Source organism: Nannospalax galili, unplaced genomic scaffold (assembly GCF_000622305.1).
Source record: "Nannospalax galili isolate Female #2095 unplaced genomic scaffold, S.galili_v1.0 scaffold346, whole genome shotgun sequence".
Lineage (NCBI taxonomy): Eukaryota > Metazoa > Chordata > Mammalia > Rodentia > Spalacidae > Nannospalax > Nannospalax galili.
In genome coordinates this window covers 3,973,820-4,000,948 of record NW_008357637.1, presented here as the reverse complement: position 1 = coordinate 4,000,948, position 27,129 = coordinate 3,973,820, and the positions used below count along the sequence as shown (strand labels likewise).

The 27,129-nt window shown below is 36.4% G+C and overlaps 1 protein-coding gene across 1 annotated transcript in view; it reads left to right on the top strand.

Annotated features, from left to right (window-relative positions):
- Ola1 (Obg like ATPase 1) overlaps positions 1-27,129 on the top strand; it is a 186,445-nt gene that overhangs the window by 117,729 nt on the left and 41,587 nt on the right. Inside the window, exons 6-7 of the mRNA XM_008855282.3 lie at positions 15,524-15,604; positions 15,911-16,008. Of these exons, the coding sequence (XP_008853504.1) occupies positions 15,524-15,604; positions 15,911-16,008 (179 nt within the window). The remainder of the gene's footprint in view (positions 1-15,523; positions 15,605-15,910; positions 16,009-27,129) is intronic.

The window sequence follows — 27,129 nt, the reverse complement described above, 5'->3', positions numbered from 1 at the left end:
CCGAGAGCCTCTTCTGTCCTCCCTGGGCATTGCACTACATGGGTGCACTTACCTACATGCAGGCAATACATGAATACACATAAAATAATAAATATTTTTTTAAAAACATATATTTTTATTTTATGTGTATTCATGTATTGCCTGCATGTAGGTAAGTGCATGAAAACATATATTTTTATTTTATGTGTATTCATGTATTGCCTGCATGTAGGTAAGTGCATGAAAACATATATTTTTATTTTATGTGTATTCATGTATTGCCTGCATGTAGGTAAGTGCATGAAAACATATATTTTTATTTTATGTGTATTCATGTATTGCCTGCATGTAGGTAAGTGCACGCATGTCATGCAGTGTCCACAGGCCAAAAGAGGGTGGTTACCCACAATGTGGGTGCTGGGAATTGAACCTGAATCCTCTGCAAGAGCAGCCAGTGTTCTTAACTACTGAACCATGTCGCTAGCCCCCTTTAGATTTTTTTTTTCTCTTAAAGTTGAGTTTTACATTTAAAATTTAAGACTTAAGTCAAGTATGGTGATCCATGCCTAAAACCCAGTACTGAGGAGTTTCACTGAGTCAGTCTGTGCTACAGTGTGAGTTTCAGGTTAGTCTGTACTATAGAGTAAAACTCTGTATAAAAAGCTATTGTGGGGGCCGGAGAGATAGCTCAGCAGTTAAGAACACTGACTGTTCCTGCAGAAGACCCAGGTTCGAATTCCAGTACCCACATGGCAGCTAACAACTGTCCGTAACTCCAGTTCCAGGGGATCCGACAGCCTCTTCTGTCCTCCGCAGGCATTGCACGACATGGGTACACTTAGCTACATGCAGGCAATACATGCATGCACATAAAATAAAAATAAAATAAAAAATTTTTTAAAAAACTATTGTATAGTGAGACCCTGTCTCAGAAAACAAAAGAACAACAACAAAAAATTAATAATAGGCGCTGTAGAAATGGCTTAGTAGTTGAGAGTGAGTGCTACTCTTGAAGAGGACCTGAGTTTGATTGCCAGTACCCACATTAGGTAGCTCACAGCCTCCTATAACTCCACCTCCAAGGAATCCTATGCTCTCTTCTGGTGTCCACAGGTACCTGTACTCACATACATAAAATCTCCCCACCCCCATTATTATTATTATTTTAATCTTTAAGAAACAAAAAAACTGGACTGGAAAGATAGCTCAGCTTTTAAAAGCAGGTTAATATTCATAACCAAAAACCAGGAACTTTAATCCCAGCACTCAGGAGGCCAGAGGCAGGTGGTTCTCTGTTAGATCGAGGCCAGCTTGGTCTACATATTGGGTTCTAGGCCATCTGAGGTATAGGGAGACCAAGGAAAATAAAACCACAAATGAACAAACAATACAAAAACTACTACTAATAATAACAAAATATATGATGAATATTTGAGTCTGCATAATACATATATTCCAAAGGCTTAAAAAGGGGAGTGAATTTTTCAAAATGAGAGTGATAAAGTTCTTTTTATTTAAAAAATGTTTATTATTCTTATTTTATGCATATGAGTATATTGCCTGTGTGTTAGGCAGTGCCCACAGAGGTCAGAAAAGGGCATCGGATCCCCTGGAACTGGAGTTACAGACCATTGTTGGCTGCCATGTGGGTGCTAGGAACTGAACCTGGGTCCTCTGCAAGAGCAGCCAGTGCTGTTAACCTCTGAGCCATCTCTCCAGCCCCTGCAGTTCTTAATTTGATTCAACAGTACCAGTGTGGGACTCAAATTATGGTAGATCAGATCACTTCGTGTACGCATGAGTAATTACTATAAGCATTGATGAAGGGTTTGGACAGGGATGCTTGTAAGCACAAATGGGAAGATTTGAAATAGCATTTCCTTTTTGTTGTTTTTTGTTGTTGTTGTTTTGTTTGTTTGTTTGTTTGTTTTTTTCATGAGAGCCTCACCATAATTGACTTGGAGTGATCTAATAATTTTCTTTATATTATGTTTAGTCTGCAGTCATTATTTAGAGCAAACTATAAGGTTTTAGGGAACAGATTGACTTCTTTGGTAATATATTGTGTGAACATATAGGAAAATTTGTTAAAGATGAAAAACTTTGTCATTTACTCTCAGAAATTTTATTTTATTTTTTTGAGACAGGGTCTCATTGTGTAGCCCTGGCCTGAAATTCTCCGTGTAGATCAAGTTGGTCTCAGACTCACAGAAATCTTCCTACCTCTGCCTCCTGAGTACTGGGATTGAAGGTGTGTGCTACCATGCCTGGCTCTTATTTTTAAATTAAGGTCTTTCACTTATAAGGAGCAGAGGTTCAACTTAAGGCTATTTCAAGAAATTGAGTCTTATTTTTTAAATACAGGCAATAAATGCAATGGAATTCCAAAAATATTTAAGAGCAGAGATGGTGATATAGCACATTTGGGAGTTGAATTATAAATCAAGCTAGGACAGCTCATAGGATCTCAGCAGCTCTGTGTACCGCTTTTTGATGTTTTTGTGTTACCACAATTCTACTTACTTTTCATTCTCATTGCCACTAAAATGTATACCTTGCTTTATATTATTATTTTTATCCCTGGCTTTTGCTTCTTTATAATTTATGCCTACTTAAATTTAGCTTATTTGATTTTATGTACTTTATCCTATGTTCTTTTCAATGTATTCCTTCAGATTCCTGAATCTAAGCATCACATTGTTTCCACTCCCATTTTGGCAGAGCTTTTGCAGGAGACCATTGTACAAGGTCAAGTGCTAAGAAGGGAGTGAATTCATATAAGAACTGATATTAAAGAACTAGAGATGTAGCTCAGTGGTAGAATGCTTAACGACGATGCATAGACTTGATCTCAAGCATCACAAACACTGGATCAAAAAGTGGAGTTGGAGGCACATACCTGCAGTCCCAGTAACTTGGGAGGTTGAGACAGGAGGGTTGTGAGTTTAAGGCCAGCCTGGGCTACGTAATGTGACTCTTTCAAAAACATCAGGAAAAATAAAAATGAAAAAGTTGAGGCAGAGTAGCTCATGCCTGTAATCATAGAACTTGTGAAGCAGTGGCAGGAGACTCATTACAAATTTGAGTCTAGCCTAGTCTATAGAGTGAAACACCGTCTTAAAATAAGCAAATAAATGAATAAATAATAGACAGTAAACAGAGAGATAAATTACATCTAGGGAGGTGACTGTTCGTAAAGGACCTGGTGGGCAAGCTTGAGGACCTAAGTTTGGATCCCTAGCACCCATATAAAAGCTGGGTTTTTGGTGGTGAAATGCAATTGAAGAAGATACCCAGTGTCAACTTCTGGCCTCCACTCATGCTTATGCTCATGTACCCATGCACATGGGTGCACACACACACATACACACAAAAAAATAAATAAATAAATAAATAAATAAATACCAAATACTCTGATTATATGTGCCATAGGAACATGTTCCCAGACGTTCCTACCTGTTTACTTTCTCTTTATCTAATAGCCAAGCACAGATAGAAAATACATTATTATTTTTTTTTTTTTAGTGAGTATGCCTGCATATATATAAGTGCACCCATGTCATGCAGTGTCCATGGAGGTCAGAAGAGGACATTGGATCCCCTAGAACTGTCAAATAGTTGTTAACCGCCATGTGGGGAATTGAACCCAAGTCCTGCAAGAGCAGCCAGTGCTCTTAACCACTAAGCCATCTCTCTAGCCCCTGGAAAATATTTTTAAGAAGACATGTTAGTGTCTCCATGAATATGAGCTCCTAGCAGTATCCAGCTTCTCTATTTGCTTCCTGCGCTGCTGCAACTGCTTCCTTGCTCTCCCCAAACTTCATATTTGTTCACTCTAATTACATCTATCCTCCCCTCCTCCAGGTGACCTTGCCTCCCAATCCAAGAGAACAGTCTGTAGACATAGAAAATCATTTACTTTATTAATATTGTTATTGTCTTGAGGGGACCCATGCCACAGCACACACATGGCAGTCAAGAGGACAACTTCATAGAATTGTTGTTCTCCATATATCTGTACATGAGTTCTGGGGATTGAATACAAGTTGTCAGGCTTGCACAGTAAGTGCCTTTACCTGCGGAACTATCTCATTGGCCCAGTTACATTTTGTTTACCATTCTTTAAAACTTCATGAGTGGCTGGAGATATGGCTCATAGAATTGTTGTTCTCCATTTATCTGTACATGAGTTCTGGGGATTGAATACAAGTTGTCAGGCTTGCACAGTAAGTGCCTTTACCTGCGGAACTATCTCATTGGCCCAGTTACATTTTGTTTACCATTCTTTAAAACTTCATGAGTGGCTGGAGATATGGCTCAGAAGTTGAAGGCACTGTCTGCCTTTCCAGAGGACCTGAGTTCTGTTTCCAGCACCCACATGGCAGCTAACAACTGTATTTAACTACAGTTCCAAGGGATCTAATGCCATCTTCTGGCTTCTATGGGCATTGCACAACTCAGATGTACTTACATACATGTAGGCAAAATACTCATCATATACATAAAGTAAAAATAAGTAATTTTTTTAAGTATGAGTTATTTATAAATTACCATTTTTATTTTTCCCCTGCCTAATAACTCAGTCCACTCTAATCTGGTTTATTTGCCCACCAAATTCTAACAGGTTTCATCAAGGTTATCATCAAAAAGATCATTTTTAGACATTGTGATTTGTCAGTAATAGTGCACAGTGTTGGTCTGTCCCTGAAATATTCTTTCTTTTCTTGGATCCTATGATTATACTCTCCTTGTTTCCCTCCTACTGCGTTAGTAGCTCCTTTTGTTCCTTTTACCATCTCATCTTATACCTTGTCTGTTAAATACTGTCATTGTCTTTAAAGTAGAATCCTGTAACTTTGTATTGGCAATATTATTGTTGTTACTACCAAATACCCAACATAAAGTAACTTAAGGAAGGATTTATTTTGACACAGTTTGAAGGTACATCATGGCAGGGAAGACAGGAGTAGCTTGAGGCGTTGGCAGGGGGATCCTGAGGATGCTGGCTTACATTTATGTGGACCAGGAAGCCGAGATAGGACAGATAGGAGATCTCGACTGTAAAACCTTAAGGCCTACCTTCCAACTGGATCCACTTTGTAAAGGTTACATAATCTGTCAAACAGTACCACTTCCTGGGAACTAAGTGTTTAAACACAAGGCTTTGTGAGACATTTCACATTTAAATCATAACATTCTACCTTTGGCTTCCATAGGTTCTTGGCTACCTGATAATGCAGATTGCATTCAGATCAACAACCAAAGTCCCTAGAATCTTAAACAGTCCCAGCATTATTTTAAATATCTAAAGACTCTTGAGACTCCAGGTAATCTCTCAATCTTGAGCCCCTATAAAATCAACAGACAAGTTATGTATTTTTAAAGTACGATGGCAAGTGTACGCAAGTAAAAGAAACGGAATTACACCAGATTAGAAAAGAAGAAATAAAAATGACATTAACTATAGACAGCCAAAAGATATGACAGAATTTTGGATATAAATAATTGAAATTATTAGTAAACAAATTTGGCACCTTACCTGTCTCGAGGTAAGGTTGAGTTCATTTTCTCAGCCAATTAAAGAATTAAAAGGCGGGAAAAATCTTGGACCAGCAAAACCCAGCAGTCAAACAGACTTTTATTGAAAAATAAAGAATCATATCCAGGGATTGGAAAGATGGCTTAGTGGTTAAGAGCATTGGCTGCTCTTGCAAAAGACCCAGGTTTGAATCCCAGCACCCACATGGCAGCTGACAACCATCCATAACTTCAGTTCCAGGGGATCAGACACTCTCTTCTGATCTCTGCAGGCATTGTACTACATGGGTGCACTTAACATACATGCAGACAATACATTCATATACATAAATAAAAATAAAGTATTTTTTTTTAAAAAAATCACATTCATACACATAAAGAATCACACATATAACACACACACATACTGAAAAACGAAGCTCTCCGCAAGTGGGAAGGACCCCCAGAAACTAGAAAATTCAAAATTTTTCGGGGTTGGGGAATTGTCTGAGTTTTAAGGGTTTTGGTGCTTTTCCCTCCCCTAATTTTGGATTGGTTAGCTTAAAGAAGAGAAAACTGATAGTTCACATCTCCGAGCTGTGTTATCCAGGCCTGTGTGACTCTAAGCTGGTCAGTTGAAGGGACCCTGTTAGAGTTAAAAAATAAGGCCTTCCTGCCAGAGACCAAGAAACATAAGTGTGCCATCTTTATTACTTCTGAGTGTCCTTGTTTGCTTATTGGGATTTAATTCCTTATCAAGATATCTAGGTTGTGGGGTGCAGATCAATATAAACATGATTTACATCTTATAACTCAAAATTTGTAAGGATTGATTTTTTTTAAATATTATTTTTATTTTATGTATGAGTGTATTGCCTGCATATATGTGAGTGCACCCGTGTCGTGCAATGCCACAGAGATCAGAAGAGGGCTTTGGTTCCCCTGGAACTAGAGAGTTAAGGACAGTTTGTGGCTACCATGTGGATGCTGGGAATCAAACCTGGGTCCTCTGCAAAAGCAGTCAGTACTCTTAACTGCAAATGCTTGGGAATAAATCCTGCAAGTTCTACTAGAATTTTTACTTAGAAACCTATAAAATATTAGTAAGAGCACCTGCTTTCACAAGGCCCTGGACTCAGTCTTTAGCACTGAACAAAAAATTTGAAGGTCACAAAGATTTTAGATTATAAGACAATATTTTTTAAACATTGTCTTCAAAATTGATCTATAAATTCAGTGTATTCCAAAGTAGAATCCCAGCAGGTTGATTTTTGTATTAACAGAGTAATATGAAATTTTATGTGAAAAAGCCAGAGCTCAAAAATAGACAAGATAGCTTCGAAGAACAGAGTTGAAGGATTTGGTACATTTTGGTCATGTGGCAAGAGTTACAGAGTTGGCATTTGGGAGTCTGAAGCAGGAAGATCCGGTTTGACACCAGCCTGGTCTACATAGTAAGACCCTGCCTGAGGTGGAGGGGTAGGGCATTACAAATCTGCAGTGATTAAGACAGTCCAGGATAAGGGCTGGAGAAGTAGCTTAGTGGTTAAGAGTACTTGTTCTTGCACAGGACCCCAGTTTAGTTTCCAGTACCCATGTGGCAGCTAACTCCAGTTCCAACAGATCCAGTGCAGTTCCAGCAGATCCATGGCTCCAGTTCTAGCAGATGCAATGCTCTCTTTTGGCCACCACGGGGATTGTAAGCTCTTGACGTACTTACATGCAGGCAAAACACTCATACACATAAAATTAAAGTATTTTTTTCAAAAAAGGACAGTCACAAATAGCTATATAGATAGAGAGAGGAAAGGCCCAGGGCTGCTTTTCCAGTACCACTGTGATTAGACATGGAAGCCCTTATCCTTCAGAGAATTCAAAATGAAATGCCTGAAGGCAGGAGGAATTAGTAACAGACCTCAGACCCAGGCCAGACTAATTTTCTCTCTATTCTAGAGTCCTCCACTCCCCATGTCCTAAGTATAGAGTCCCAGTACTCTGCCCTGCTCCCAGATCCAGGAGAGAGTAGACAAAACGCGCAATGAATTGGGGATAAATGTGGACATAACATTATTTTGGAAAAAGGAAAAGTGCTCTGAAATGGATGTCTTACTTTACCTGCCTTATAGCTGGGCCTCCATTTGAGTTTTAGAATTGCTTATCATTTGTGAAGAATGCCATTGGTATTTTGATGAGGATTAAATTGAATCTAAAGATTATTTGTAGTAGTATGTCATTTTAACAAATTTAATTCTTCCAATATATGGACATAGGTCTAGTCCATTTTCTAGTGGCTTCTTTTTAAAAAGTACAATTTTTATTTATTTTTATTCTGTTTGAGTGTATTGCCTGCATGTATGTAAGTGTGCTGGTGTCATGCAAATCCCGTGCAGGTCTGAAGAGGGCTTCAGATTCACCTGGAACTGGAGTTACGAGTGGTTGTTAGCTACCATGTGGGTGCTGGGAAGCAAACCCAGGTCTTCTACAAGAAGCAACATACAAAACACATGCCTGCCTTCCTCTGGAAGAACAGCTAGTGTCTTAGCCACCTCCCCAGCCCCTTCAATTTCTTTCTTCAGTGCCTTGATTAATTTTGTTCCTGTGTTTTTTTGTTAGTTTGTTGAGGCTTTTATGGATTGAACTGCTTTCCTGATTTCTTTTGCAGCAAGTTCATTATTGATATATAGAAAAGCGATAATAGATAGATGATAGATAGATAGATAGATAGATAGATAGATAGATAGATAGATAGATAGATGATATAGATAGATAGATAGATAGATAGATAGATAGATAGATAGATAGATGATAGATAGATAGATGATAGATAGATGATAGATAGATAGATAGATAGATAGATAGATAGATAGATAGATGATAAAGATTGATCGATCGGATGGATAGACAGACACTAATCTTGCTATTTTGCTGAATTTGTCAGCTCTGAGTCTTGGGGGTATTTTTAGGGTTTTTAGATAGTATAGAATGCTATCATCTATAGACGACAATTTAATTTCTGTCTTTCCTATTTGTATCCCCCTTTTTTTTTCTTACCTAATTACTTAGGCTAAAATTTCAGCTACTACATTAGTAGCAGTGCGATAGGTACCCTTGTCTGGTTCCTGGTTTTAGAGGAATTACTGAATTTGGGGAATTGAGTTTTTCCCCATTCAGTATGTTGTTGGCATTGGGTTCATTATACCTTACCTTTATCATGTTGAGTTATGATTCTTCTACAACTAATTCAGAGGTTTTATCATGAAGGAATATTAACTTTTATCAGAGGCCTTTTCTGCATCTATTAAGATGATCATGTGATTTTTAGCCTTGATTCTATCTGTATGCTCTATTATACCTTTTGATTACATTCTTTTTTCTTTTTTCTTTCTTTTTTTTTTTTTTTTTTTCCTTCGGTCTTTTTGAGACAGGGTCTCCCTGTAGCCCCAGCTGTCCTGGAACTCACTATGTAGACCAGGCTGGCCTTGAACTCACAGAGAAGCATCTGCCTCTGCCTCCCAAGTGCTGGGATTAAAAGCATGCACCACCACACCTGGCTCTAAAATCATATTCTTAATTATTGTATCAATTACATTTCTGTTACCATTAAAACACCATGACCAAGGCAACTTATAGAAGGAAGAGTTTATTTGGGCTTATGGTTCCAGAGGGGTAAGAGTCTATCATGGCAGGGGAGGCATGACAGGAGGCAGCAGGAGCAGAAAGCTGAAAGGCAGGCACAGGAAACAGAGAGAGAACAATCTGAAAGTGAGGCAAGACTATGAACTCTCAAAGCCCACTCCCAGTGATGTGCTTTCTCAAACAAGGTTACACCTCCTGAAGGATCCATAACCCTCCCCAAATAGTGCCACCAACTTACCAAGAGTTTAAATACTGGAGCCTATGGGAGACACGTCTCATTCAAAACATCACAACCTTGAGGGTGGAGAGATAGCTCTTCACTTAAGGGCACTGACTGCTCTTGCAACAAACTTGGATTTAGTTCTCAGCACCCATGTGATGACTAACAACTGTCTGTAAAATCTCCAGGGGATCTGACATCCTCTTTGGCCCTGCAGGCATTGCATGACAAGGATACACTTACATATATGCAGGTAAAACACTCATACACACTAAGTAATTAAATAACAATTTTTTAACTTTTTAAAAATTTTATTTATTATTCTAATTTTATATGTATGCGTGTATTGCCTGCATGTAGGTAAGTGTACCGACAATGTGTAAGTATATCAAAGCACTGCACCATTCACTTTGAAGCATTCAGTTTTTTTTCTTTTTTTAATATTTTATTATTTTTATGTGTATGAGTATATTGCCTGCATGTAGGCAAGCGTGCCCATGTTATGCAATGCCGGAGGGGAACAGAAGAGGTCATGGGATCCCTTGGAACTGAAGTTACGGACAGTTGTTAGCTGCCATGTGGGGTGTTGGGATTCAAACCTGGGTCTTCTGCAAGAACAACCAGTGTTCTTAACCACTAGCCATCTCTCCAGCCCCAATTTTTAAAGAATATCATAACCTTATTCCATTGATCTAAAACAATTAGCAGTATATTTTTGACATTTTCCTATGAAAATATACATAATTATTTTCTTGGAAGGCAGCTATGCTCACCACTGTACCACCAACACACATTTCTTTTCTTAGTGGATATTATGTTGGTTTTGGGGGGACAGGGCTCCTTTTTGAGACAGGATCTCCCTGTAGCCCCAACTGGCCTGGAATTCACTATGTGTAGACTTGCAGAGATCCACCTGCCTCTGCCTCTCAAGTGCTGGGATTAGAGGCATGTGCCACCATGCCTAGCCCAATGGATATGTGTTATGTTGAGTCAATGTCTAATAAATGTTTTAGCAAATCTACAGTTAATAGCATTTTTATATTACATCTAGTTTATATCTTCTATGCTGATATAAAACTATTCTAATTGCTGTATATTTGTGATTTATTTTAATATGTAGTAAAACAAATCCCTGATTTTTCTCTCTAAGCATTTTTATGCACATGCAGTTAAATCTTTTAGAAAAGTGATATATCCAGTTCATAATGATGGTCAACCCTCCTGTTAAGAGTTAAGGGAACTGCATTAAATAAACATTACAATAGGTAGAATTTTTATTAATCAGGATAGATAACTTTTGAGTGCAGAAACTGACTGAAGCAAGTTTTAGGTAAATGTTTCAACTGTTGGCCTAAGAATATAAGGACCTAGAACATTTACTTATGTGGTTGTCATTGGGACAAATGAATATTGCCACAGAGTCACTGACCATAGCTCTTAGATTTGTGGATTGTGACTCTCTTTGAAAAGCATCTAGAAGAAATGTGCTATGGGTCATGGGTTAATAATTCTTATTTCAAGACCTGAAAAAGAAAAAAAAAAAAAAAGAAATCTAGTATGTATTCTATACATGTCTAAAAGTGACTGGATTCTTATGGTATTGTGTGCTGAGAGAATCTACTTTTGTGATACATGAATTGATTATCAGATATTATACCCACATAATAAAATAAGAATATTGAATTTCCCTGATGGCCTGAATGAAAATAAGGGCTTTGAATAACACTTTTAGGGATATCTTGGCTAAATAAGGAACGATTAGAAAAGCAATAAAGAAGACGAATAGACTTTAAAGTCGCTTGGACCTGAATTTGAATCTTAGCTTTGCCAGTTCCTAACTATGGAACTTTAAACAATTCACTCATACTCCCAAAGTCTGAACACATTAAAAACAATTATAAAATAAGTCAAGAAAATAAAGCATTTCTAAAATTAAATGTGAAGTTACCAATAAAGTCGAAGAATGGTATACTAAAAGTATGCTTGTAGCCAGGTGTGGTGGCACACACCTTTGGTCCCCAGCATTCCAAAGGCAGAGGCAGGCAGATCTCTGTGAATTTGAGATCAGCTGGGGCTACAGGGAAAGCCTGTCTCAAAAAGAACCCCCCTCCAAATATATATACATATATATATATATTCCATTTCTTTGCTGTTAAAAGGTAATTATTATGCCAGAAGTGGGGAGGTCATGGTGGAGTGGTACATACCTGTCATCTAAGCACTCACTTGGGAAACTGAGGCAGGAGGCTAGTAAAGTATAGCCTAGCTGGGCTACATAGTAAGACCTTCTTCACGTAACTCAAAATTTGAAAGAGGACTAATGAGCAGTTATACAAATAGGAATAAATATATATGTAGTTTAAAGAAGTACCCAAAAGAGCATATTGCCATTTCATAGATCATTAGTATTTAATCTTTCAATGGTAATGTCAACAATGGCAACTGTTCATGTTTATTAAGAACTTACTGCCCACCGGTGGGGCACACATCTGTAATAATAGCACTTGGGAGACTGTGATGAGAAAATGGCAAATTTTAGACCAGCCTTGATCATATAACAAGACTGTTTCAAAAACCAAAATTCTCCTCCCAAAGAATGTATTCTCTGCTAAGAACTGTGTATTTTCTTTTTAATTTAGTTTTTTTTTTTTTTTTTTTTTTTTTTTTTTGAGATAGGGTCTCTTCAGTAGCCCCAGCAGCCCTGTATCTCATTGTGTAGACCAGGCTGGCCTCTTATCTCATAAGAGATCCACCTGCCTCTGCCTCCCAAATTCTGGGATTAAAGGTTTTGAGACAGGGTCTCCCTATAGCCCCAGATGACCTGGAACTCAATATGCAGACCAGGCTGGCATCATTCTCTCAGAGATCTGCCTGCCTCTGCTAGGATTAAAGGTATGGACCACTACCCAGAGCTCATTATCTGTTTTGATCTCATCACAACTCCCAGGAAGTAGATACTATTATCAGTTTATCATTGGAGTAGGCCACAGACTTGGCAAATAGTAGACCTAGGATTCTCACATTCAAGCATTATACTCTTAGTTTTTTAATTAGTATACTTGTAAAACTGCAATCTAATCCAAAAGTTCAAATGACAAGAATTTTTGTTGTGTGTCTTCGCAATATACAGAATGTATTTTTTAATGAAAAATTGGGAGGCTAGAGAGATGGCTTAGCGCTTAAGAGCAGTGGCTGTTCTTGTAGAGGACCCAGGTTCTATTCCCAACACCCACATGGTGGTAACAACCATCCATAACTCCAGTTCCAGGGGAATCTGACGCCTTCTTCTGACCTCAGAGGGCATCACACAACACAGGTGCACTTACACACGCACACACACACACACACACACACACACACACACACACACACACAGGCAATGCACTCATACATGTAAAGTAAAAATAATAAAATTTTTAAAAAATGAAAAATTTGGTAGTTTTGAAAGTAGTCTGATTTAGTACCTCAAAATCTATTTTCTGTATCATGATAGTATAGAAATATGAAATCTAAAAGTAACATTCAACTGCATCAGAGGTTTAATAACAAAGGGGTTAGTTATGTTATACTCATTTGCTACAAATGGGTAAAGTATGTTACTCAGTTACCTCAACTCATTTAACTGCAATTTTTTATTCTAACCACCATTATTAATATATGTGTTTATATATGTGAGCCAGAGAAAAAACATTCAATTAGCCCATGAAACATTTTATTTAAATAGGCCCCCAAGCTTTTTCGGTCTGATTAGAAGTTTTTCTGATAGGATATAAGAAAAACACATACTGAAAATATAAATCTACTGATTGTTTTGTAAGATTTTATTGTAGTCTATTTTCGAATTGTCTTAAGTAAACTGGCATCTCTCTTCGAGGCCAGCCTGGTCTACGTAGTGAGTTCCAGGATTGCTGGGGCTACAAGGAGACCCTGTCTCAAAAAAAAAAGACAAAAAAAAAAAAAAAAAAAAAAAAAAAAAGAAACAAAACCCGAAAACCAAAAAAAAGTGGCATCTCTCAGTAAATCTAGCATGTAACTGTTGGTGTAAAGAATATACTGTTTGTTGTTGAACATCAAGTATAAGTTAATTCTCTTTAGTTAAAATTGGAGTGCTCCTAATTTATAGTCTGAGAGAAAAATTAAAAATGAATGCTTTTGTGATAAGGCTTCTGTGTCTGAAGTAATGATCTAGTTGATTTAGAATGAAAGAGATACTGAAATTCCTTCAGTAGTGATCAGCATTTATTGAGGCCCTTTGGTTCTGTAAAATGTGTGTTATAGAAGTACTTTATACTTTTTATATGATTAAATTTTAATTTCCTTCTTTATTTTTGAATTGGCTTTCTTTTGTCTATTCCCCCCCCCCTTTTTTAATTGAAAAAAAACTAATGGAACCAAATATAAGATGGTAGCACTGTTTTCTCCTTTTGTATAATCTTGTTGCGTGTCTCTACATAAGCTGTTCTGGCCACTCATCATAGTAACCAGCTGGGCCATTTCACCTGCTGGAGCCATTAAAGAGGACTCTCTCCCCCTAGATTAATCCCCTCCGACATTAGTTTTTTGCACTGACAACTGCAGCAGGCATTCAGAATTTGCAGGTGGCCAGTGTGACGCACATAATTGCCTACAATTTTAGGCAATGAATAAAAATGGTCTACATTACTTGTCAAAGGTTGTATATGCAGTGCCAAGTGAGATCTATGGGAAGCCTTTTAGGGTTTAAAGAACAGTTAATAGCAAGGCTGCACAGGGCTTTTTTAATCATAATGCATTTGTAATATAGCACTTTGATCTTCTCCTTGTAGGAAATGGTGTTACATTAGCCACTTTTAAACATTTATGAGTGAAATTCAGTAATAGAAGAGTAAAAGTGATTATTCTTAAGCAGAACATGTTAGATTTCATTAAAAGTTTTCAGCTTGCCCCTTCCTTGTTAAAATCCGTGGGAAGTACTTTTCCTGGAGGGTTTCAAATCGGGATCTAAGAATATAATGCTTTTTTAAAATTTTTCTTGTTAGTAACAGTAAGATTTATAAAGAAGGGATACTAAATACTAAGATATTTTATACAAATGGACATTTTTAAGAGAATAACTGATCATAATAAGTAAAACACATCCAGGGGATCTATTAATATTAATTGTATGTTACAGTAAATTTGAAAAATGAATATTTAAAACATGTCCATAAATTATCTTTAACAACAACAACAACAACAACAACAACAAAAAGCTCCCCCAAAACAAAAAGCCCAGATGACTCTCAAATGTGCTGCTTCTGGAAGAGCTAAGTTTGACCTTTCAGACCTGAGAGCCTTTTATTAACACCTGCCTGTAAGGAGAACCTTGCCACACGCAGCTTTTAGATTCAGAACCACAAAACTGATGAGGAAAGGCTTGAAGGGTTCAGTTTGTGTCACTTGCTGTTTGCCGTTTCCATTTCACAGATGATTAATCTTTCTGTGAAGAAAGGCCAGAGAAACAAAGCACATTGGGCTCTTCCTGCAGTTACTCCTTCTGAATGCACACTAGCTTGCTAACTAAAAGGCCTTTAGATTTCCAGCAGAGAGAGATGTTCTGAAAGTGAATGCAGCTGGTTGGAGGTCACCAGTGCAGGGCTCTTGCCATTGTGTAATGGAGGCTTTGGCAGGTTGGGGTGGGGGAAGCAGTGGAGAAGTGGGCAGGGACAAGGTGTTGGCAAAATTTAATTCAGAAGAAAAAGACTTTGGTCAGTTCATTTAATATTTTGGTTGGTAAATCATCAATAATAGGCTCAATTTCATTATTTTGTTTGTTTTTCTAAGGAAAAAAATTATAGTTTTAGTCACTCTTCAGTGTACATCCCCCATTTTGTAATAGCCTGTTTGTTTATCTTGCATGTTGCATCACTACTAAATAATGTTAACTTTCATATTTTATGTTTGATGTTATCAAATTGTCTTGAAATTATTCAGACTATTACTAATTTTGCTGTCTTTATATACTGAAATTTAAATGCCTCAACAGTGTTTCATTAGCCTTTTTAGAGATAACCAAAAATTATTTGTGTGGCTTAGTTTTGTTTTCATTTAAAAAATTATCTTTTATTTTGTGGATTTAAAAACTTTTAATACCTAGTATCAAATGCTTAGTATTCATTTTATATCTTCTTTTTTTCCCTCAATCATGTATAGGATATAATGTGCAAAGTCAAATCGTGGGTTATAGATCAAAAGAAACCTGTTCGCTTCTATCATGATTGGAATGACAAAGAAGTAAGTTATAAATATGCCGTCTGTTACTGCCTTTGCTTTGATTTCTTGGAGAATAATTTAGAGTGGTCATTATTTTATACTTATATATAGGTAATTAAACTTTTATTTCTGTCAGCAATTGCTTATTTCTAGGCTTAATTTTTTCCTTTCCCTCCACCCCTCTTAATATTTTGTAACATCTAATCTTTTATAAACAAAAATTATAAAAATGAAAATACCTACTTAAAGTGTTGACTTTTAAATTATTCCATGTTTTGCTCCATATTTATTCACCTTTTTAAAAGGAGTTCTTTATCTCCACTTTAGATCGAAGTGTTGAATAAACACTTATTTTTGACTTCAAAACCAATGGTCTACTTGGTTAATCTTTCCGAAAAAGACTATATTAGAAAGAAAAACAAATGGTAAGTTTTTCCTCTTTAGATATACCCATATACATAGCTATAATATATGTGTGTGTGTGTATGTGTATACTATGTTTGATTTTAATATTTTTTCCTTTTAAATGAATAACAAAGTTTTGCCTCATGTTACATTTAGAAAAGAGTCTCCTAATTGATCTGCACTGAGGGAAATTTACAGACCTGAATTAAATTAGGAAATTTTGAATTACACATATTTGCTTATCAAATTTATTTTGTTATTTCTGTTAGAAAATTAGAGTAAAATATAATTGGAGCAATAATTCATTTTAAGTGAAGAATTTCTAGCTGCATTGATACTACGGGTGACTTTTAAAACCTTTACTTGGAGTTGTAGCTGGGCATAAATTTTAAAACCTGCACTGAATAGTTTAAAAAACAACAACAACAAAACTTGGGGACAAAAAACACCAGGTCCATTTAAAAAAGTGTATCAAAGTAAAAACTGCATTTATATACTGCCATTTTAATATGTAACCAAAATGTGCAAGATTTGTTTTCCTTCCTTAAAAATGCAAAAGTAAATCCTGTGTTCAAGTGGGCATGTAGACATTTGGCATAGTGCTCACTTTGACTGGCCTCACTGGACCCTCAGCATTTTATACTGTTGAGTCATAGAAACAAATCAAACTATACAAAGAAAAAATATCTGAATTCTTCTAAAATATATTGTCGGTTTTTCCCTGTACTTCATTAAGTACTTAGATGCACATGGTTTCAATTTTCCATTAAAAATTCTCATTTCCATATGATATCAAAGAGTGAGAAGGCTTTAAACTGAAAAATAAACATTCATAGACTGGAAGCCAAAACAATAATTAATGTCAGATGGTTAACTCCAATAAATCATTAGAATAAATTCTGTGAAATTACTGCAACTAAAAATGCCCTGTTGATATTACTGTAAGACATTTTGTGTGCCTGTTAGGAAACTGAATTTAACCTCTTTATTGGTACTGTTCTGGAAAGCATAAATTTAACATAAAATGTAGTTCATACTGGTCAGTGTCCTCCAGAAAGCAATTAACTCTGAAATACTCAGAATAAATTTGATGATTAATGTGTCAAAAATTGTTTCCTTTAAGAAGGAATTTTAAAATGTATTCTTTGACCTCAGTTAATAAATCTACTTATGGTAGAATGAATGGTAACTTTTCCTGAGGCTGGTGAAACAATACAGACATCAAAGTTTACATACAAGGATGAGTCAGTTTCCTTGCCCAAAGGGGCTTCTCACACCTGTATTTCAACGATTACAGGTAGAACTCCTTGGTTCTAATTGTATGGTAAATACCATTTCCCAGACCCTAATGGTAGACAGACTGCTTAAGAGACGCCAGTCTGTGATTTAGCTGTCGCCAGACACCCCATGTTTTTTGTGAGACCAGTTGTGATGATGATATGGTTATAGACAATTGAAACTAAGCTCTTGTCTAAATAACAAATTTTAATTTATAATAATGTAGATATATGAATAATCCTATTTTATAAAGCCAAATTTTAGTAGATTTTATGTATAGCTAATGATTTGGTCTGAGGTTGGGTTATGTGTGCTGGGGGAGGTGTCCAGATCTTGTGGAAGTTAGTGTAATTGTAGCTGAAAGATCAAAGACTGGGTAACTGAGTGATGTTCCAGAAGAGAATTTACCACATAGCCATTTTCTGTACAGTTTCTGCCGCCTGCTGTTCCTATTTTCCCTCAAGCTAGCCATTGACTACCCCCTGTGCATCCCTGCTCGTAAAAAATGATTGAGGAAGTATTTGTCATGTATTTATGAGTGGGAAACATTGTGTGATAGGGAATGGCATCTACTGGAGCCAGAGAGATTGCCACTTTCCTTTCATTCAGCCACTCTGCTACAGCTTTAAATCCTCTGTTTATGTAACATAGCCTTCGTATTAAAGTACAGAATAAATTTTTATTATGAAGGATATGAACACTAGGTTTTCATCATTTATAACACTGCAAGCAGATGTAAATAGTTAGAATTCATTTTAACTCCTAAATCCACTTAATTGTGTTACCATCTTGGTTTTTGGTAATGTTTATGTCTAAGCTCCCTTTGCATCAGTTGCTCCTTAAGCGAAACAAAAAAGGTTTTGTTTTTCTTAAGGTTAACATGTAACACTACTGTAGCAAATTAAGACATACAAGGAACAGTAATAAATATGTTCAGGAAGGATAAGAATATAACTCAGTGGTAAAGTGCTTGCCTAATATGTATAAGGTCCTAGATTCAATCTTTAGCACCAAAAGAAAAAGAATTTTAACACAAGCACGTGTACACACACACACACACATACACACACACACAGCCAAGTGTCTTAGACGTGGCAAACTATTTCTGTTGGTCAGAGAAGAGCAGAGATTTGTGACTTGGCCACAGGAAGAAGACTATTTCAGAAGGGCGCATTTCCAAAGTGATAAACAGTTTAGTTTAGTAGCTAAAATTCACTTTCAATTTAAATGGCAGCATGTTATTTTAATCCTAGATTTTTTTTATATAATAGGAAGCGTTTTGATAGGTAAGACTGTTGTATTCTAACACTAGGTGTATTGACCTTAGGAGAATATTAAAACTGGAATGGGTCCAAGCTTCTACTCACTGTTTTAACAATGTTGAATTCATTACTTTGCTGATTTATGATAAAGACTTGGCACCTGAAGAGAAGCTGATGTGGCAGCTGGGTTGGTTGCAGTTATGTTATGATCTGATGACAATAAAGATATTGTGAGAGAATCTACAGAAACCTTTAATATTATTATAAGAATGAATAAAACTGCATTTGTTGTTTTGGCGAGGGTACTAATGATTTTTTAGACACTTGAGATTTTCGTTTTCTAAGCATAATTAGTTACATACAGCCAAGGTTATGCTATACATAGTATTAATTTTCATTTTAGATTGCCTAGTGACTCATGATGTCAAGCAGGTACAGGACATTCCATCTGTCAAACCACTGCTTAATTAGAGGTTTAAATTTCAATCTTTGTACCTTTGCTGCTCTGTTAGTAATATATGCTGTCCAATTATGAAATCAGTAGGCAAACTAATTTTAGATATTCTTTACACCTAATAGTTACCAATTATATTTCACTTTTGTGTTCTCTTGTCCTTACCTTTCATAATACTATTGAGAAAGGATAGTGTACTTTATTGTTTATTTGTACTATATATCACTGTTCATCTAGAAAATAAAATTTGAAAGTCAGACTTCTTATGTACATTTGTATGATTGATCTGATGGGCTTGTAGCCACGCAATACTATCTTTTGGTTAATATATGAGTAATCTTAAGTGATAAAGTTAATTCAAGATACGTAGACAAATACTTGGCAATTCAAGTTTTTGAATAGTCATGGGATATGTGTCATGTTCACCAAATGAATTTTTAAATGCACAGTTTTTATTATTACCTCTTTTATCCTGTTACATGTGATTTTGAGTTTTTCTCACTTTCTACTTTCGTCAGTTTTTCACATTTGTATACACAACCAAAAATAGCTTGGGAATGATATACATTGTGTGACTGGCTTGGGGGGAAACTGTGCAATTGATTTAATGTTTTCTTTATTGAATTATTTTTTACTTTTAAAAGTTACATTTATTTGTGTATGTATGGAGTTGAGCAGTATATGTCCTATAGTATGCTTGTTATAGTCAGAGGACAACTTATGGGAGTCAGTTCTCTCCTTCTACCATGTGGGTCCTGGGGGTTGGACTCAGGATGTCAAGCTTGGTAGTAAGAGCCTTTACCCATTGAGTCATCTCACTAGCCCATGAATTTTTTAAAATATATGCTTGCATTTTTTATATATTTTTCATTTAATAATAGTACTTGTGAAGTTTTGTTTGGTTTTCTTTTATGTAGCTCACATTGACCTTATATTTGAAGCAATCCTTCTGCCTTTCCCAAGTGCAGGGATTACAGGATGAGCCAGGTGTCTGTTTAGTGGTTTTTGGTTACTCTCAGCAATTGAAAATTCTTATCAAAAGGAACTAATTTACTAATACACTTCATGAGAATGATGATCATAGAAGTGTATCTTTTTTTGTTGTTGTTGTCTTTTTTGAGACAGGGTCTCCCTGTAGCCCCATCTGTCCTAGAACTCACTATGTAGACCAGGCTGGACTTGAACTCACAGAGATCCACCTGCCTCTGCCTCCCGAGTGCTGGGATTAAAGGCATGCGCCACCACACCCGGCAGAAGTGTATCTTTTTAAGTGACCATAATACTACTGGTCTACAATAAAAGCACATGTAGTGGCCTGTTTGCCTTTTGTTCGGTATGATTTATGGATGATTATTTCTATTTCCAAGGTAGTGCACTAAAATTTTTAAAAATTGTGCATTTGGGAGCATCATGTTCATAATCTTCATAAGCACCATCTTCTGATTTCTGAGTGACACAAATACATAAGGATTAATTTCGTTCTGCATTAAAAATATTTCACACTTTTTCTAGCCTCAGGACTAAGGTTTAAAAAAGACTAAGGTTAGTCTTTTTTTTTAAAGACTAAGGTTTAAGCCTTTTAAAAAAAATGAGTATTTCATAAAATTCTCTTGAAACATGTATGAAACATGTGAAACATGTCCTCATATATACACATACATCTATGATCTAGAAAATGAAAGACAGAGTTTGGTTTATAATTCTGCTGTGTTCGTCAAATTACTAATGTTTCATGCTCATGGAGAATTTTCATAATGCTCTATCCCTGCTCACTGGTGAAAAGTTCAAAGATGCACTTCTTAAAACCTATGCTTCAGAGATTAAGGACCTTTGGGTCTGATTTTTGTTTCCAAAAATATGAGTTGAGATGAGCTACACTTAAGAATGGAAATTTGACTAGCATTTGGTAGAAGTGGAGAATTTTAAAGCTAAGAAATTTAAACAGCTGGAAGTAAGACAAAGCACGGCCTTAAGTGGACTTCAAATGGAGCTTTAGGTAGTATGCAGTTTGCCTGGCAGAAGACTTTAGAAAAGCAAAGGAGTGTTAATTTGGACTCTTTCAGTCTTTTGCCTAATGTGTCTTGCTTGTGTAAGACAGAAGAAATATTACTTTGTGTCTTCTTTGCCCCTGGGCTGCATGTTCTCCAGGTACAAGACCTGCATTTAGGTTTATAGTTCACTAGTCTTTTGGAAGACCTGCTGAAATGCTGGGTAACATTTATAACATTGTTTGCAAGGAAAACGGACTCTCAGAAACTCTGAGACTATCCTTTATTTGTAAATTAGAGAATAGCTGTTATCAAGAAGTTTGGTTTATTAAGAAAAACATTGCTTTAGAATTTGAAATACTAGTGCTATGGTCTCACTTGCTTTTTTTTTCCTTTGGGCAAATTAGCCTTTCATGTAAAAAGCAGTTCATTCTATTGTTCACATAAAATGTATTCTATATAAACAAAATCCCCCAAATTTCATTATCAAAGCTTAAGAAGAATCCAATAACAGAAAAAAAGGACTTGTCTGACCTTCTGAATGCATCTTCCAGTTTTTTTTCATGTATCACACTTGAACAGAGCTCAGTGAGAATCCCATCCATCATAGCCATTCTCTGTATAGCCCTATAATTTTACTGTTTGTAGCTCAGATGATTTTATTGTCACTGCTTGGCTTCTACTAGTGTAAGTTTTAATTGCCACAGAATCATTTTTTAATATTAAAAACTTGTTCTTGAAAACATTTCCCTCAATTTGTGTGTGTGTGTGTGTGTGTGTGTGTGTGTGTGTGTGTGTGTGTGATGTGTGTTGGAGGGAGAACAGTGAAAGTAAAGAATTAAAGGGGCTTCTCCCTGAAGTTCCAAACTACCCAATGCTAGAATGTTTAAGAATTAAAGGGGCTTCTCCCTGAAGTTCCAAACTATCCAATGCTAGAATGTTTTCTTTTGTTTACTCGAAAATAATAGGATTTTGTTTTGTTTTGTTTTGCCTGACTCTTAGCATTTGCCTTCTCGTTATTCTTCAAAGTGAGCAGCAGTTGATTCAGCCAGAATGGGGGAGGGAGAAACAAAAATAAAGCCCATTTGTAGAATTGACATTTCTGCATTTGAGACTAGTAATAGTGTTCAAACTGTTGTGTTCCCTATTTTAAAGTGACCTAGAAAGCATCTTCCCATCAGAAACATTAAATAGTATACGTGCCATAAAAGCTTACTTAATTCACATTGTAGCAGAAATAGTTCAGTTCAGGTGAGACATATTTTGCTGTGACCATTTTTATTAAAAGTTTCTCTGCTTAAAAATATATTGTGAAGTAATTGAGCTATTAACATTGAGTACATCCCTTGTTTGTAAAGTTGGATCTTCATGTAGGTATCCATTCTGTCCTTTTAAAATGCTTTATAATCGGGGCTGGAGGAATGGCTTAGTGGTTAAGAGCACTAGCTTCTCTTGCAGAAGACCCAGGTTTGGTTCTCAGCACCCACTTGACAGTTAACAAATGTCCATTAACTCCAGTTCCAGGGGATCTGACACCCTCTTCTGACCACTATGAGCATTGCACCACATGGGTACACCTACATACATGCAGGCATTGCCCTCATACACATAAAATAACAGTAATAAACATTTTAAGATGCTTTATAGTCTATAAGAAGAAAATAATTTTAATAAAAACAGCCATTAATAATATACATTTTGTTACTGGAGAAATGGTTCAGCAGTTAGGAGCACTTGCTGCTCTTCCAGAGGACCCAGGTTGGATTCCCAGCACCTACATCAAGTGGCTCACAACTGCCTATAACTCCAACTCTAAAGGATTCAATACTCTACCAGTCTCTGCAAGCACCTGCACACACGTGGCACACGCACACACAATTTATTTAAAATATTTTTTTAAAAGAACATACAATTCAAGTTTATGTTCTTATGAAGACCTTGAGTTTGCTGAGGAGTTTTGTCTCCCATTTTCTTAAGCAAATAATTGAGTACTTCTGTGTGTCATGTACCTATCTAGGTAATGAACAAAAAAAGCCCTTGCTCCCATAGGGCTGTTTTCTTACGTGGTAGCATACGTTCAACAAAAAGACAATAAGCAAAATATCATGAAATGATTGGAGCAATGAATAAAAGCAAGCAGAATGAGGATCCTATTTTAGTTAAAGTGGTTAGGGAAAGACTCCCAGAGCATTGGACACACTGTGAGAATTTCAGACCAGGAAGAGAGAACAGCAAATGCAAAGACTCTGAGGCAGCTGGACAGAGTATAGGAAAATTTTATAGAAAAAAAGGTTGAAAGGGAGACAGGGATAAGTACCTGTAGAGGTTAGAAGACAATGCTAAGACCTTAGATTTTATTTATTACAAGTGTAAATAAAGCATCAAGAAACAGTAAAATGTGAAGGCAACTTCTTAAAAAAGAACTTACATGACCTTATTTAAAGATATTGTACTTAAATTTTAAGTGTATTCCTTGTATGTTGTAAAATATAATTTTAAGTTTGCTCTATGTTTATTGTCGTTGATTAGCTTTTCCTGTGCCAGACCAAAAGTCATAAATAGTAAACCATCATTTATTTGAGTTGTTGCTATGTGACAGGCACTCAAAGCTTAGAAATTGCTAAGATGTTAGTAAAGAATATGTCACACTTATATGAATAAAAATTTCCTGCCCATTTTACATATAGGACAGCTGGAGAGATTATAAAATATGCCCAAGGGGCCCGAGAGATGTCTCAGCAGTTAAGAACACTGGTTGTTCTTGCAGAAGAACCGGGTTCAAAACCCAGCACCCACATGGCAGCTAACAACTGTCTGTAACTCCAGTCCCAGGGGATGACAGCCTCTTCTGACCTCTGTGGGCATTGCACAACACGGGTGCACTTACCTACATGCAGGCAATACACGCATACACATAAAATAAAATAAATAAAATGTAAAATAATAAAATATGCCCAAGTTCTTGAGCATGAATGTGCTAAAATGAGGCCTAGTTGATTTGAATATTTATGCCTGTTCCACATGTGATAACTTGTAGCTAAGAGGCAGCACAAGGCATGTTTTTGACTCTCCACAAATGCGATAATTGTGCAGTTCTCAGGACAAGCATCTGTGGCTGCGGTTTTTGCCTTATCTTGTAATTTTATTAATTATGTAATGCCTTACTGTTTAGAGACAAAAGTTGTATATTTTAACATCTTTTTTGGGGGGGGGTCTTTTTGAGACAGGGTCTCTCTGTAGCCCCAGCTGGCCTGGAACTCACTCTGTAGACCAGGCTGGCCTTGAACTCAGAGATCTGCCTGCCTCTGCCTCCTGAGTGCTGGGATTAAAGGTGTGTGCCACCATGCCTGGCTTTAACATCTATTATTAAGCATTTACTATAAAGTTATGGTGGAGAAAATTCAATAGATGTTACTGAAAGTTAAAAATTATATAAAATTTCAAAATCTATAATAGTTGGTATTGCCACAGAATAGGCCTCCTCAGCACATAACATGTTAACTTTAATATATTGATAACATATTTTCCAGCAGAATTTTAAAATTGGTGATAATAATGGGCACAGATACCAAAGTATGTCTCATCTAAACTGTATAAGTTCCACTGTATTGTGAGTTAAATAAGCTATTATGATGAGCCTCATAGGTGAATGTTTTTGATGAGGAAATGATTCTGAGATCACCTTAAGAAGCAAGAACTTGACTTTTTTTTTTCACAAAAAAGAAAGTGCAAACCAGTTTGTTAAAAACCATTCTTCCGGATTGGATGAGCTCGTATGTAAAATATACAAGAAAGAAGAGAGTACCATGAGCTTGAGTGATGGCGGATAATTTGCAGTGTTGAACTAATAGCTTTCATCATGAACATCAGCACTACTGCACATTTAATATATGTACCACTTGCACTTAAGATTCCCTGAGGCTGCAGAGATGGCTCAGTGGTTAAGAGCACTGGTTGCTCTTGCAGAAGACTTAGGTTCAATTCCCAGTACCCACATGATGGCTAACAACTGTCTGTAAGTCCAGTTCTAGGGGATCTGACACCCTCTTCTGACCTCTGCAGGTATTGCATGACACAGGTGTACTGACACAGGTGTGCTTTAAGCAGGCAGTGCACTCACACATAAAATAAAAATAATAAATAATTTTTTTAAAAAAAGAAAGATTCTCAACAACCTTTTAAAGTAGCTATCATTATCACCCACATTTTGAAGAAGGGGAATAAGTATAGAGGAATAAAGGAAGCTGGCCAGTCAGCAGTGAAGCATGGTGCCATTCTTCTGTGCTGTGCCATTGTGCATCAGTATCCGGGTGATGCTGCAAAGTAGACAAGTCCTGAAAAATGTGTCATATACCAGTCACATTCCCTGTCACTATACATTTTATTTCAGTAAAACTTTGGTATTGTTAAACAGTTCACGTATTATAGAATTTGAGAGCTAGAGAGATGACTCAGTAGTTAAGAGCCTTTATTTTTCTTCCAGAGGACCTGAGTTTGGTTCCCAGCACCTATATCCAGTGGTTCACAACTGCTTATAACTGCAGATTCAGGGGCTCCAATATTCTTTTCTGACTTCTGTGGGTATCCACACAATGTGGTACATACACACATAGACACACAAGTTTTTTTTTTAATATAAAAAAATTGAGTTGGTGTAGGTACTGTTCAGTACCACCATTGCCACAAGTTCACATGTGCAAATTAAACAAGAGCCCAGAGGGGAGGAGAGAAATGGATGGTGGGCCAGCCCTAGACTGAGAACTATTGGAAACTGATTGCTACTAGGTGAGGGAGAATATGCCTTACACACAATCTCTAGATGTGCTGACTAGTCTCCAATGGATGAATTTACACCGAAGAACATCTGGGTGCAAATGCTTAACTGAATAGGATTTAACATGAATGGTGGAATGCATGAGGTCCAGTGAGGGGAAGAGGGGTGAGGTCTAAATCTGATTAAGAACTATTGTATGGACCGGGCTTGGTGGCACACACCTTTAATCCCAGCACTTGGGAGGCAGAAGCAGGAGGATCTTTGTGAGTTTGAGGCCAGCCTGGTCTACATAGCGAGTTCCAGGACAGCTTGGGCTACAAGGAGACTCTGTCTCAAAAAGACAACAACAACAACAAAAGAACTGTTATATGAAATTACAAAAGCTCAATAAAATTTTTTTAATCTAAAAAAAAGTTTTGAGATTAAAAATCACCATAGTGTAATTAAGAGAATGCCAACTGAAGATAATATGTAAAGAAAATAGATTTTTTAATTTATGGTCTTATATCTGAAAACTGTTTTCCAATTGAATAGCCTTTATAGGGAGGATAACTAAAATAGTTTATCTGTTTTTATGTAGAAAATATATATTGTTTGGTTGTCCATTTGTTTTCCAGTGCTGGAAATCAAACCCTGTGCCTCAAAGATGCTAGCAAGTACTGTACCACTGAATTGTACTCCCAGCCCCATCTGTGGTTCTAGCCACATAATAATTTACTGTATTACTTGCATTTTCAATAACAGGGATGTGGTTTTGAGAACTATTCTGGAAATAGGAAAGTGTGTGTGTCTGTGTATGTTCTTATATCCCCTTTACTAAGTATAAATAGATGATTTATACAATGTTCTAGATAATTACAATAGATAACAATGTAATCAAAGAAACACACACACACACATATATATATATGTGTATGTGTGCATATACATCCAAGTCTTGGGAAGAAATGATAACTACTATTTGTTGAATGCTTTTTATATGGTGGACTTAATGGGCATTTAGCATGTTTTGTCAGTTTGTTTCATCTCATAAGAGCCCTGGATGCAAATCACAACCTATTTAGTGAAGAGAACTTGATACTTCAAGAAGTGAAGTAAGAAACCTAGCTAAATACTTGAAAGATTTCTTTTAGTTTGAACTGAGAAAAACTATAAAACATTTTTTGCATTTATAGCATTTTTAATGCAGCAAAAGGCACACAGTTTTCTATATTGTTTATATCTAGTGAAAATTATACAAAAACTCATGTCTGCCAGAGAACAAACATCATTGCAAAATTAGGAAAAACATGACTCAATATGGTTTGCTTGACTTTCTTATAATCTGTAGTTTCTTCACCTGTCATAATAATGTTTTTCTTAAAAAGCTATGAGAATTGAATGGA